The 14,087-nt window shown below is 52.1% G+C and overlaps 1 protein-coding gene across 9 annotated transcripts in view; it reads right to left on the bottom strand.

Moving 5' to 3' along the window:
- CNIH3 (cornichon family AMPA receptor auxiliary protein 3) overlaps window positions 1-14,087 on the bottom strand; it is a 128,846-nt gene that overhangs the window by 44,317 nt on the left and 70,442 nt on the right. The window contains exon 1 of one of the 9 annotated variants that reach the window (XM_079763387.1): window positions 1,653-2,200. The exons of 6 other annotated variants lie outside the window; for them this stretch is intronic. In XM_079763387.1, coding sequence (XP_079619513.1) covers window positions 1,653-1,733 — 81 coding nt within the window. In that variant the 5' untranslated portion in view covers window positions 1,734-2,200. Of the gene's footprint in view, window positions 1-1,652; window positions 2,201-14,087 lie in introns of those variants that run through there. 2 more of the 9 variants (XM_079763389.1, XM_079763388.1) reach the window with 2 other exon arrangements.

Raw genomic sequence — 14,087 nt, 5'->3', positions numbered from 1 at the left:
TCCTTAACAACTGTCAGTAACGGTGAGGCTCAATTCCCCGCCACAGATTAGACCCAGAATTCCGGGGCCGAGGAAGAGAGGGTGCAGAACCCCATGACGTCTCACTCCAAGGATTTTTGATCCGCCAGGAAATTCCTGTGTCTGACTCCTTCTCTCTCACCCTCCGATTTCTAACTCAACTGGCCCATGGCCTTATACCACCTTAGACATAAGGGGAAGCTTGGAGATCAGCCAGGTCCACTTTCTCACGTTTGAGATGGGGCAGGCGACAGGCAAGTCTCTTTCCTAAGGTGACATGGTTAGAAGCCTTTCCCCTCCCCGGGGCCCCGTCTCCTCCATGGAACAGATGCTCTAGCTGCTTAGTTCCATTTTAAACCGCTTGTACTTAACACCGCATCTCACCCACCCAGGAACTTTGTCCTGGTGTTCATTCCGGGTCATCTCCCACGGAGAGAGCCTGCGTGCTCTCCAAGCCTCCCCAGAACCAGGCCACCCTCAGGGAATTCGTCTCAGGGGCCTCCCCTGGGCCCGGACTTGCTGGGCAGGGCAGGGCTGTTAATGGCAGGAGACTATACCCCGTGGGGGCTCCTTCTACACCGCTTGGCCTTAGCCATCCTGGCCACCGGCTCTCTGATGGGGAGGGCAGAGAGCGTCAGCCGCCGGGGAGAAAGGAGGAGAGTCTGTGGACTTGACAAAGACTGTAGCCTTGGTAAGGGGACTGACGGTCCTTTGCCCTGGTCTCTGCTCTCCTGCTGGTTCTGCTCAGAAGCAGCCCATCTCCTGTGCCCACAGCACACCTGTGTCACTGGGACAACGACCCTCCATGGGGGAGCCCCCTGGAAGGATGGCAGGAAAGCTGGTGCCCACTAGGGATGCTGCCCGCCATGGTCTGCCACGTGTGTGTGTGTGTGTGGGGGGGGGATTCAGGAGTCAGGAGTTGGATGGCTCAGGCCCCTGGAGAGCAAAGGAGGGAACTTGCCCCTCTCTGCCTCTCTCTGCCTGACTTTCCGGCACCTCACTCATCCCTGCCCGCCCCACCACCACCTCCTCCCTTTTCTCTGCGGCCACATCAACCCCCATGACCCGGTGGACCCTCCCCTCCCCTGCCCAGCCTCGCTACTTTCTCACAAGGCACTCCCTTAGTCTCTCCACTTTGTCTCCAATTATGTCTAAACGCAGCCCACCGCAGATGCTGACATTTTAAATGTTTAGTTGTTATAGTTACTTGACTAATTGCGGGCCCAACTGCCGAGCTTCCCCTGCGGGCAGGAGGGAGGGGGCAGGGGAAGTAGGGGGGGGCGCGGGGGCTGTCATCACCACTCCTGGGGCCCCAGATGTTGGCCAGGCCCTGGCAAGGGTGCCTTGCCCGGGACCCAGCGGTCCGGTCCCAACGCCTCCGCCAGTGGCCGGGTCACCGAGGAGAGGACGTGCCCGCGCCCCTGGCCTCCATGGGATGCCGCGAACTGTTCCCGCGCCGGGACAGGGAGCCACAGAGGGTCCACCCTGCAGATGCGCCACGCCGGCCTCCCAGTCTGCCCACACTCACAATGTAGAGGCAGTGAGATGGCATTTTAGAGGAACTGGGGAAGGGGGTGGACAGGAGTGCGTTTGGGGCGAAAGAAAAGAGTTAGAAGCCGCTGCCGGTTACTCACGTGCCAGATGGCGAAGAAGATGAGCGCAGCGCACAGCACCAGGGAGAGCATGTAGCAGAAAGCGGCGAAAGTGAAGGCCATGGCCGGCGGCCGGACCGCCGGCACCCAACCCCGCCACACACAGCGATGCCCCTAGAAGGCCAAGGTCCCCCTCAAAGGCCGCGCTCCCTCCACACCGGACCAGAAGGGAGCCACGCCGGCACCCTCCCCGGCAGGCCGGCGGCTGGGAGGCGGTGCGCCACGCGGAGACTCCAGGTCAGCGACTCCACCGGGAGGCCAACCCGCCCGCACAGGCAGGGACAGGTGCCCCGAGCGTCGTTGGCGGGAACTGTCTCCAAATTTCAGAAATCGGGTCCGTAGAGAAGAACTCCTGCGGATTGCGGCCAACCAGCGACCCCTCCGGACAAGCGCGGCGCGGGGTGCGAGGGTGGAGCGGGCTCCGGACGCCGGGAAGAGTCCGGCGCCGTCCGCTCCGGAGCCGGAGCCGAAGCGGGGAGGCGAGCGCCGCTCAGGACCCTCCCGCGTCCAGGTGCGGGGGCGGGCGCGCTCCAGCTCCCCCCGAACCCCGGAGCCCGCACGGCTTTCCCGCAAGAGCAGCTCCTCGGGGCGCCGGAGAGCCAGGGCCCCTTGGACCTGAGCTCCGAACGCCGCTGCCAGGGCTGCTGTGCGCCCCCGGGACCCCGGCTGCGGCCCAGGCCCGCCGGCCTCGGTCACCCAAGTTCCCCGAAACTAGGGGCCGGACTGGGGCACCGGCTCCAGCCCCGCGGGCCTTCCCCGCCCGATGGCTGCAGGGCGGGATCTCAAGGACGAGAACTGCTCGCCTCGGAGCTCATTCCACCTGCTGCTGCCGCCGCCTCGGCCACTGCGAGCACGGAAGCTGCTCGCCGGGGGTCCCCTCCCTCGCGGCGCCCCACCCTCGGCTCCAGCGCCGCGAGCACGCCCTCCCCGCGGGCGGAGACTGCGGCGCGGGGGCTGGGAGAGGTGGGCGGCGGCGGGCGCTCAGCGCTGGGTCCCCGTGGCCGCGGCTGCAGATGTGCGCGGGGGAAACTCGAGGCCAGCAGCGCCCGGAGACCGCGCGTCGGCGGGGAGGGGGGGGGAGGGGAGGGGAGGGGAGGGGAGGGGAGGGCCGGGGACTTTTTACACACGTGCGCTGGGAGGAGGTGGGAGGCTGCGGAAGGGTCTGTGCACACCTCGCACCCAAAGGCGTCAGCCGCCCCTCCCAGTTCTCGCAGTCTCGCCCGAGTCGGAGATGTGGAGGCGGAGGGGGCTGGTCTTGTGTGGGTTGGGGATACAGGGCAAGCCCTTGGACCCCAGGATTGGCTCTGCTGGGTTCTCCCAAACTGTGATACTCTTAGTGCTCAGCGCGCCTCCTGGCCCCAGCAACATTCTCCCTCGGCTCGTTCCCTCGCACCCCCTGCCCTTCCCCGCCTCTGACCTTGGGATGGGAAAGTGGGGTACCCGCACCATTCTGGGCTGAAGAGGCAGCAGCGATGGCCCCGCGTTCCGGGTGTTGGCGGAGTGGAGCTGTCCCAGTGCGTGCTGCTGGAGTCAGGCCCCTTGGTAGCTGCAAGCGTCTAAACCTCTCTAAGCCTCGGGCTCTTTATCTGAAAAGCCCGGATAAGAATCCTACCAAACGCACGTTAAAGGCTTAAGTGAGAACACAAATAAAGAGCCGAGCACGGAGCCTGGCACTCGGTACACGTCCCATCAACGGGAGGCGTTCCTCTGCGCACACCTGGCCCCAGCGGCCCGCACCTTGGAAACGCACCCTGCCTCCTGGATTAGGGATTTCTTATAGGGCAGTGAACGGGGCAGTGAACGGGGCTACGGTCATTCCAGACCCAACTCGGGTTTCGGGTAAGTCTGGACATCTGGAAAGCAAGAAGAAATATCCTGAGAAGTGATGGGCAGATCCGGGTGGAGGACACAACCACTTCCGGTTTGGCGTGAACCTCGGAGCCCCTTGTTCCTCGCACTGAACAGGCACTAAATAGGAGCGCCAATTGGGCCAAAACATTTTAACCGTTGTTGAATCCGGGTGATACATAGGTGCATGGTTCACGTGTGGGGTTCCAGCGGCTGTAAGCGGGAAGGAAGGCATTACAGAGAGCTCCTAGCGCCCCCCCCCCCCCCGCCCCACCTCCCACTCCCCTGCCTAGCGAATGACAGAATCAGGGTCAGGCCTGCAGACTCTGTCTACTACGCCCCAACAGGCTTGCATCTGTTCGGCTGGGCCTCCAGTTTGGAAGCTCGGGCCCTTTCCTAGGGAAGCGGAGAAACGAGAGCAAGTTCACTGGCTACTGACAAAGCGGCCAACAGGTTAGCATTCAATTGCCTCTGGGTCGAGATCGGCTACATACTTAGCTGCACCAAGCGCAAAATGGAAACATAAGGCTGCCTTTTGTTGCAGAATTATTAAGAATTTCAAGATAGCAAAGAGCAGAGCATTAAGCCAAGTGTGAGGCCCTTCCGAGTATAGGAGCCTGGGCAACTGCAGAGGTTGCACACCTGTCAATCCAGCCCCGCTCTGAGTATCCTCCTTACCCCTTTCTCTTTTACTTAAATAGTCTGTCTTATGGAAGGAAGGGATCCGATTACTTAGAGGGGAGCACAAGTCTTAACCTACGCCATGCTTTAGTAGAGCGGTTCTTCCCCTGATGTGACAGGAAATCAGGACAATCCGTTCAGGGCTGGTATAGCAGCTCCATGGCACCGTCACTGTCCCCAACTCCTTTGACCTTCCTGGCTTGCTATCCTTAGTCTGTGGATTTGGTTCTCTTGGTCATAAGAAGGCTGCTGCACCTCCAGGCACCATGTCCATGTGGCAAGCAGGAAGGAGAAAAAAAAAAAAAGAGCCCCAAGGTTCCAGCTCAGGAAGACATGCCTTTGGGGGAGAGTAAAGGAAGCCCACCCCAGGGATCGCCTACATCTCATTGGCCGGAACTCTGGTACTTGACCGAGTTGCAAGTTTTTTTAAAAGGTGTAGAAAAAAAAGAGTACAGTGACCATTCACCTATGTATCACCCGGATTCAACAACGGTTAAAATGTTTTGGCCCAAGTACTTCCCAGATTCCCAAAATTGCTTTTCACCACTGGTTTGTTCAAACCAGGATCTAAAGATTTTCCCTTCACCCCTCACCTCCCCCGCCCCCAGGACTCTTTCACCTTTTCCTTGCATATAATTTACTGTATTTTCTGGCGTATAAGACGACTTTTTAACCCAGGGAAATCTTCTATACGCCGGAAAATGCAGTACTCAACAATATATATTTTTAAGTTGGATGTCTGCCATTGACACGCTATACTGAGCTCGATGACTCTGTTCACTGGAGGCCCGTGTGGTGCTGTGCCTGCCCTCACACACCCAAGGTGGCATTGTCCAGGTTAGGGCTATTTTCTTTAAAATAACTAAGATCTACCCGTGCAGCCCCTTCCTGCTTGGGGGCAGGGAATTCCGTATCAGCTTCACTGGCTCCGCACGAGGTCGGGCCCAGCTTCTGGGGCTTCCACAGCGCAGAGCACTGGGCAGTTCCTCCCTCTGCCTTGGTCATTGTCTACACTGGCTCCTGCTGAGACATCCCAGCTGGGCTGGTCCTGGCCCTTTCACCTCTGACCTCCTGCCCTCTCCTCGCCGGAAGGCGGGGAGCCCCACGCCAGGCTCCAGCCTCCCTGGGCACCACACAGCCATGTCTCTGAGGCCTTGCCTCCCCTAGAGTCACTGGCACAAAGCAGTGTATGGGTAGCCTCTCCCCAGACCCCCGACCTCAGCCTCTTTCCGGTCTGCAGGAAATCGCTTCCTGCTTTCCCCTTGCTGTTGGCAAAGCCACTCTCTCTCCTTCCAGAACCTCTCCAAAACCAGAAAGAACCTCTGACTTCAAAGATCTACTTTCCATCTCATAATTTATCCAGCCAATATTTATTAGTATAATAGCAGTGATTGTGGTAATATTGAAAGATTTCTGTTTTGATTGGCAAATAGTATAATAATTATGGTAGCCAATAGCATAATAGATAATTAATTAAAATTCTAAATTCAGCCCATTCACTCAGGCTGTCATAGGCTGTCACAAGGACCATTGATAAGCAGGCCCCTCGTGTGCTCATTTACCACAAAGCACACCAGGCCGTTCACATCTGGTTTTTCACTCTACTGAAGTCATATAGATGCCACTTATTCTACACAGTTGTTACTTTTGTTGTATTTGTGCACTGTAATGCTTGTGAAAGTAGTAAGTGTAGTGTTTCAATATTCCTGAACTTAAGAATTTATAACTAAAATATTTAAAACAAACTGGCAGAAAAGACAAGCAAGTGTGGATACACTTACTAATGTTTCATTTAAATATCAGTCCCCAATATTCTGAGTTTTCAGAGAATAAGTGATGATCTATATATATAAAAAGCCTGTGACCAGAACACCAGAACGACCGGTCGTTATGACGCCCACTGCAGCTGGCCAACCAGCTCGATCAGGGGCGGGGCCGGCAGGCCAACCTCCTGCGTCCCCTTCCCCCACTGCCCCCACTGCCCCGACCCCAACTGGCCCCATTGGGGCAGGCTGGCCAGACGCACCTGTGCACGAATTCATGCACCAGGACTCTAGTATTAATAATGAAAAGAAACCTAGAGTGCTTTCTGTTACTGTGCAAAGTCCAAATAATCTGAACATCTTTTGCATTGTACAAGAATCGTACAAAATCATACAATGCTTTTTATTTCTTCAATACAAAATAATTTTATTATTTTAACAAAAAATATGAGTGCCTCATTGGTGCTAGGAATGTAAATATGGTATGCAAATGGTGCTCAGAATTGATTGTTAGAAGACTTAGATATTCATCATAATAGCAATCATGTTCTGCCAAAAGTTCATGGTTTAATAAAAAAATTATAATTACCATTGAGAAAAACAATCCTAAGATCAGTTTCACATAATAATGCATTTGAAAGAACAAAACCTTTCAAATTTAGAAATGTATACTTACTTCAACATAACTCATAAAATAGGAGTAAATGTTTTGAAAATTGAAAAAAGAATTTAGAGAATTAGCCTTAATAAACAATATTCTAATAGTGATAGCTATACTTTTTGTGGCTTTAAAAGAAATGTGTTTCTGTTAAATCAATTTAAGAATCAATAAAAGGCCGAAACCGGTTTGGCTCAGTGGATAGAGTGTCGGCCTGCGGACTCAAGGGTCCCAGGTTCGATTCCGGTCAAGGGCATGTACCTTGGTTGCGGGCACATCCCCAGTGGGGGGTGTGCAAGAGGCAGCTGATCAATGTTTCTCTCTCATCGATGTTTCTAACTCTCTATCCCTCTCTCTTCCTCTCTGTAAAAAATCAATAAAATATATTTTAAAAAAAAAGAATCAATAAAAGTAATTTAGCATATAAAGATAAGTAAAAGAAACTATATAGCAGCAAAGGAATATGGTATGCCACTTGAAACAAAACAAATTATAAATCCTAAGCAAGCTATTACAGTGTCTAGTAAATTATGTAAAATGACTGATGGCAAATGTAAAAAAAGCATCATTAATTTTTAAGTGGTTTCTATTTATTAATTCCTGCAACTTTGCCAAATGATGTTTGCAAATCTCCATGGATTGAAGGTGATTAGAATTTAATAAAAATCAATCCGACTCATTAAGTATAATGTTCCACGAGGACAGGAGGCCCAGCCAGACCCAGCTCTCCCCATCATGCACCTGAGGCGCCATACATATGGGGGGACCATGTGACTCTTCCAGCCCCAAACCCACAGGTCAGTGCAGCCAGTGCCACATGGAGCTGAGACAGCGCCCAGCCGAGCCCAGCCCAGAGCCGAGCCATGAGCAAATAAAGGGTGGCTGTTGTATTAAGCAAGCAAGCTTGGGGGCTCTTTTTTAGGCAGTGACAGGCAACAGCAAAAGCTCTTCATTCACCAAGGAACCTTTTTAGTTTGGCCCCCACTGTGGACAGAACACATGGCTTCTGGAGAGGGGATGTGAATAATGAAGCAAACTGTCCCAGAGCTTAGATAAAATGCCTCCAGATCCTGTACCTCCATTTGCTCTCATTCCTAAAGCCTCCCAACACCTTCTCCAGACAAGCAGGGACAGAAAGGTCTGGGGACTGAGGCAGGGTGCAGTGTCCAGCCATCCGGGCCAGGCTTGGGCTCCAGGGGTCGCTAGTCCTTGGGTTGTACAGTATTTACTACCCTGCTTGTTTGGAGGTTTTCTATGGTAAAATATACATGACATAAAATTTACCACTTTAATCATTTTTAGGTGCACAGTTCAGTGGTATTAAGCATATTCATATTGTTGTGCAACCATCACTATCATCCATTTCCAGAAATTCAAACTCTATGCCTATTAAACAATAAATCCCCATTTCCCCTTCCTCAGCCCCTACACACCACCATTCTACTTTCTTTCTCTATGAATCTGACTACTGTAGGTATCTTACTTAAGTGGAATACCACCCTGTCTTATAACTCAACTCTTTATATGTCTATCTCCCTCTACAAACTGGGAAGGCCTTGACATTAGAGACTCTTTCTTATTTGTCTTTGAATCATAGCTATCCCTCACTGTGTCTGGCATATAATAAGTGCTCAATATGTGTTCGATGGATGGATGGATGGATGGATGGATGGATGGATGGATGGATGAGTGGATGGATGGATGGATGGATGGACGGATGGATGGATGAGTGGGTGGATGGATGGATGGATGGATGGATGGATGGATGGATGAGTGGGTGGGTGGATGGATGAGTGGGTGGATGGATGGATGAGTGGATGGATGGGTGGGTGGGTGGGTGGATGGATGGATGGATGGGTGGATGGATGGGTGGGTGGGTGGATGGATATATGGACAGATGGATGAGTTGATGGATGGATGAGTGGATGGATGAGTGGATGGATGAGTGGATGGATGGGTGGGTGGGTGGGTGGGTGGATGGATGGATGGATGGGTGGATGGATGGGTGGGTGGGTGGATGGATATATGGACAGATGGATGAGTTGATGGATGGGTGGATGGATGGATGAGTGGATGGATGAGTGGATGGATGAGTGGATGGATGGGTGGGTGGGTGGGTGGGTGAATGGATGGATGGATGGGTGGATGGATGGGTGGGTGGATGGATGGATAGGTACATGGATGGATGGATGAGTGGATGGATGGATGGATGGATGGATGGATGGATGGATGGATGAGCGGATGGATGGGTGGATGAATGGATGGGTGGGTGGATGAATGGATGGGTACATGGATGGATGGATGGATGGATGGATGGATGGATGGATGGATGAGTGGATGGATGGGTACATGGATGGATGGATGGATGAATGGGTGGATGAATGGATGGGTACATGGATGGATGGGTGGGTGGGTGGATGGATATATGGACAGATGGATGAGTTGATGGATGGGTGCAGTTGTTGCACTCTAACTGGCACTGCAGTTGACTTAAACAAGTCTTCCCCACTAGATGATGAGAAAATGCAGACAAGGACCATGTCTACCTTTCACTTATTACTTCAGAGCACTTACTACTCTGTAGGCACATTAATAAGCAGGGCCGAGCCCAACCTAGAAGGCGCTCAGAATCTAACAGTTGCACGGATCCAACTATGACTTTGATAAGAACAACAACAGAAGAGTCTAAATGTCATGGAGGCAGCTAGCACAAGGCTCCTGACATCATGTGTATTCAACAGACATATTTTTTACTGAACTGAATCAGATGGCAAGCTAGTCGGGAGCTTGGGGCTTAAATTCCCACTTTCAAGCTGTGCTGGCTTTCCATAAGCAAGTTCACCTCTCCCGCTCCTGCAGATGTGCATCAGTGCTGACATGAAAGCCAGGTACAAGCCAGCGTGACCTGTGCACGCAGGACACAGCAAAGGTGAAAGCCACGTTTTCATCAAAGAAGCAGGAGAGAGGCGGGGCGGAGGGGGGGTGGGGGGACAAAGGAGGGTCTCTAACCACGGAAGTGCCGATCTCAGAGAGTCCTTGGGTGAGAGAGGCAGAGTGATGGGACGCAGCTTCCTGCTTGTGCTCCTAACTCGTCTTAATGTCATCTTCCCACGAGTGCTGCCTTCTGCGGAAATTAAGTGATTTTCCTATTATTAGCACCGTTAAGCAGGCACTGTCAACAGATCACAAACAATGAGCCTTTGTTAGAGACACCCCATTTCGTTCTGGGCCCTGGCTCCTTCCACAGCTGGAGGAGTGGCATCTATTTTAACAGCACTGCTGAAGAGGCAGCTGTCCTGTCAGGGGAAATGGTCTTACTCAGAAGCTGCTGAGCTTTTGGGGGCAGCTCAGTGGTGCATGCTGGAAGTCTGAAATGCCCACCAGCCTCCCAAATGCCAGTCTACAACCCAGCTCCTCGATTGGGTCCTTTGTGCTCCTAAAATACTAGCAGCGAAGGCCTCCGGAGGCAGGACTGGCACTATAAAGAACATGATAACTCCGTGATGCCATTACATTTATATGTTTCTATTTGCTAATTCAGAGAGCCTAAGCTTTTCCATCCGATGTGAAATATTTTCCCGGGCTTCCACGCGCGAGAGTGTGTGTGCCATTCTTAACAACAGTGTCAGGCGTCCTGGGGAAAATCTGAGGCTATTACGTTTGGCCCCACAGCTAATGAGTCTGTAACTCACAAGATTAATGTTGGATCTAATTTTATGGAGTCTGAACATTACTGCCGTGTTTCCTTTCCTCCCAGGTCCTGACTCCAGGACGCCCAGAGCGCTCCTCTGTGCTCATTCAGTTCTGCTGTCCTTATCTTCTACCCCTCTGTGCCCGACCACAATTCCGGTGTTTAAAGGCTCTGTCACTTAATCACTCCATTTCCTCAGTTCATTTAAAGAATGTCTGAGAGCATTATTAAGGTCAGAGTGTCTGTACACATGCACACATGCACAGAGTGTCTGTACACACATGCACACATACACAGAGTGTCTGTACACATGTACACATGCACACACTGAATGAAAGAAGCTCTTTCACATTTGAACAAAAAGTTCTCGAAGCTTCATCTGCATGAGCACCAGATGTCACACGGTGAGCCCACCAGATAATGACAGCAAATGTCCATGTTTCTGGGAAGACAGTTTAGAAACAGTGGTTATGAATAACCAATGCTGACTGCTCACTGGGTGCCAGGTCCTTTAATGCTCACACCACAAGGCGGGTATTATCATCACCTTCTTACCAATGAGAAGACACTCAGAGAGCTCAGGCACGTACCTGAGGTCACACAGTGAATGGCAGGATTCGGGGCCAGATCTATCTGACTCTACAGCCTGAGCTCTAACCCCCAGGGGTGGAGGCCGGGGGTGCTGGCTTCCTGGATAGACGGAAGAAATCTGGCAGCTGGGCCTCTGCGAGGAAAGGTGGTTGCTTTACAGTTCAGTGCCTGGGAGCTATAAAACATAAGCTTGCCAACGGGGACCACGCCAACCTTTACGTCCTGGCGTGCAGGGCAAGGAGTGGATGCCAACACAGTTGGGCCTGATTAGCCTATGGTCTCTCTGGAGCCTTTGAAACAAACTTCCAAGAAACCCAGCTCCCCAGTGAGTCCAAGCTCCTCGCGTGGACCATTGGTAAGGCCCAGGGGTACAGAGACGTTGGGCAGCTTTGCCAAGGACACACAACGAGTACTTGGAAGGGTCAGGATTCACACCCAGGCAATGTGACCACAGAGCTGGCTCCCAAAGCCCACACTTCACAAGGGGCCCGGACTCATGGCCCAGAGTCGTGCCCATCGTAAATGACTCCATGGTTCAGCGAGATCAGTGGCTGGGACGGAGGGGAAGGCTGACAGAAACCACACCTGTAAGAGCAGGTAGGATTTAGGGAAGCGAAGGGGGCCAGGGGGCCAATGCGCATGCTACTTCACTGATCACTGAACAGGTCTGTTGGGCTCTGAGGTAACACAGGAATGAAATGAGAGTAAAAGATAGGTTTGGGGGCCTTGAGTGTCAACCTGGACTAAGTTCAAGAGACTAAGCTGGGAGAAGGAAGGCCTATTCTTGCATGAATTTCGTGCATTGGGCCTCTAGTCTTTTATAAGGTCAGATGGTGGAATTTGGGCTTCAATTATTTATCCATTTATTCGGCAAACATTTATCCATGATGTACCATATACCAAGTATTGTGTTAAGGTTTAAAAGCAAATACTCTGAGCCTGGCTGGCGTGGCTCAGTGGTTGAACATTGACCTATGAACCAGGAGGTCACAGTTCAATTCCTGGTCAGGGCACATGCTCATATTGCAGGCTCGATCCCCAGTGTGGGGCGTGCAGGAGGCAGCCGATCAATAATTCTCTCTCATCATTTATGTTTTTTTCTCTCTCTCCCTTCCTCTCTGAAATCAATAAAAACATGTTTTATTTTTTTAAATAAAAAATAAAAGTAAATATTTTGATATACTGGTCATACTCAGACCTCCCAGCCCAACAGTTAGGTCCCCCTCCCACTCCCACCTCCAAGGGAGTCCCTTCTTGGGGTCTGGGCAGCTGTGTATGTGCATGTTGTGGGTTTTAAGTCATTTCTCCTCCCTGAAACATGAGTTTGGGGAAGAGATATCACTTTAACCTGCAGATTAGCCATCAGAGAGAAAAGTGTCCAAGTGTCGCCAAGCCATCAGGCAAGCAGTCCAGCCCAAACCCTCCGAGAGTCAGCTTTGAAAGAGGCTGCAGCTCGCCCAGGACAAACTCACTCTTGCCAGCACACAGAAAGGCAGGTGACGCCTATTTCATGGAATCCTGTATATTCCCTCTCGTCTGAGGAGACGAAGCCATTATTTCTATTCAGAGTATAGAAGTCTAATAATGCGGATGAGTTAGACCTTCGAGTGCCCTTGAGCATGCTGGGAATTCAGTGACCTGCCACAGAGCCTGTGGACAGACAAGTCCTGAGCTTCTGCCCCGCAGAACTACTCAGCTGCCCTAACGTCCAGGCCAAGGTGAGGCGACAGCAGATCCAAACTGGGAAAAGGAGGTTTCGACGGGTGCATTGTGGGGTTTTCTGAGCAGCAATGATTGTGCTCACTCAGCCACTTTCATCTCCGGCGCTCAGGCCTTTAATCAATTCTCACGGAGATCTGGAAAGTTGATCCTCTGGAAAATGGCTCCCAAAAAAAGTGGGTCAGGGAGAAGCTGGCGGCTTGGCCCAAGGCTTACCGCGAAATGCACCTGAGAGTTGAGGGCAGGGGTTTTCCAGGGCCAGCCTGTACTCTCCCCGCAGGTTCCATAGCCCGAGAAGCCCGCCCTCATCCCTAAGTTACCTAGGGCCTTTCCAGTCCCCTCACCAACATAAACGCAAGTGTGGCTGCAAAGGGCTTGTCATGAACAAGACCTCCATTTCACCTTCTGGCTTATAAGCTATTTCAGGAACTAAGGAAAAGAAACAAACATTATAACAAAAGATGCTCCCATTGCTCTCTCATCACTCAGGAAATGCCAAGGGTTTGGGGCCCGTGAGCCAGAAATGGTGGATGAACACCAAATGTGTATTTCTTATAATAAATCCCAATATCACTCCACCAGTTCTCCGCCTTCCCTTGAGTCACGGGTTCAGTGTGTGACAACGGGAAACGGGGGACTTTTAGGGATGAGAGAGCTGCACTTGGGTTTGATTTTGCCAGAACACTACCTGGCACACGACTGCGTGGGCTGCGGAAGCACAGATGTGGTCCCCTGAAGGGACTGTCTTGTGCGTCTTTATTTACAGCGTCAGCATCGTGCCTGGCATATGGTGGGCGCTCGTTATATGTGTGTTGCATGACTGTGGGGGTCTGGAAGGCTTCATGACAGAGGTGACATTGAGTCAGGCCTTGAAAAATCAATGAGGAGGATTTAGACCAGGGGTCCTCAAACTTTTTAAACAGGGGGCCAGTTCACTGTCCCTCAGACCGTTGGAGGGCCGGACTATAGTTTAAAAAACAAACAAACTGTGAACAAATTCCTATGCACACTGCTAAGTCAGCTGCTAAGCAGGACAGGCAGCGGTGGCAAAAACACCTGGCGGGCCGGATAAATGTCCTCGGTGGGCCGCATGTGGCCCGCGGGCCATAGTTTGAGGACCCCTGATTTAGACTGAGGGGAAATGGGCAAGAAAGGCATGATGAGCAAAGGGCAAAAGAACAAAGGCATGGAGGTATGGAAGAGAGCAGCGTCTTCAGGAGTGGGGGGAAGGCTGGCAAGGTAAGCTGCGGCAAACCCTGAAGGGCTTGATCGATATACGGGAGAGTTGGGACTTTAACAGGAAGGAAGTAGACAGGGGTGATTCAGGTTGAAAACAGTGTGCTTCCGGTGTTGTTCAGACAGATTAGCACTTGATTGGTCTGTACCAGATCCGGGGCGGGGAACCAGCATGGCTGGGCTCTTCCCTGACCTCTCGAGACTGATGTCAGCAGGTGTAGCTGTGTCCT

Source organism: Cnephaeus nilssonii, assembly GCF_951640355.1.
Source record: "Cnephaeus nilssonii genome assembly, chromosome: 23".
NCBI lineage: Eukaryota > Metazoa > Chordata > Mammalia > Chiroptera > Vespertilionidae > Cnephaeus > Cnephaeus nilssonii.
This window is presented reverse-complemented; position numbering and strand designations above follow the sequence as displayed.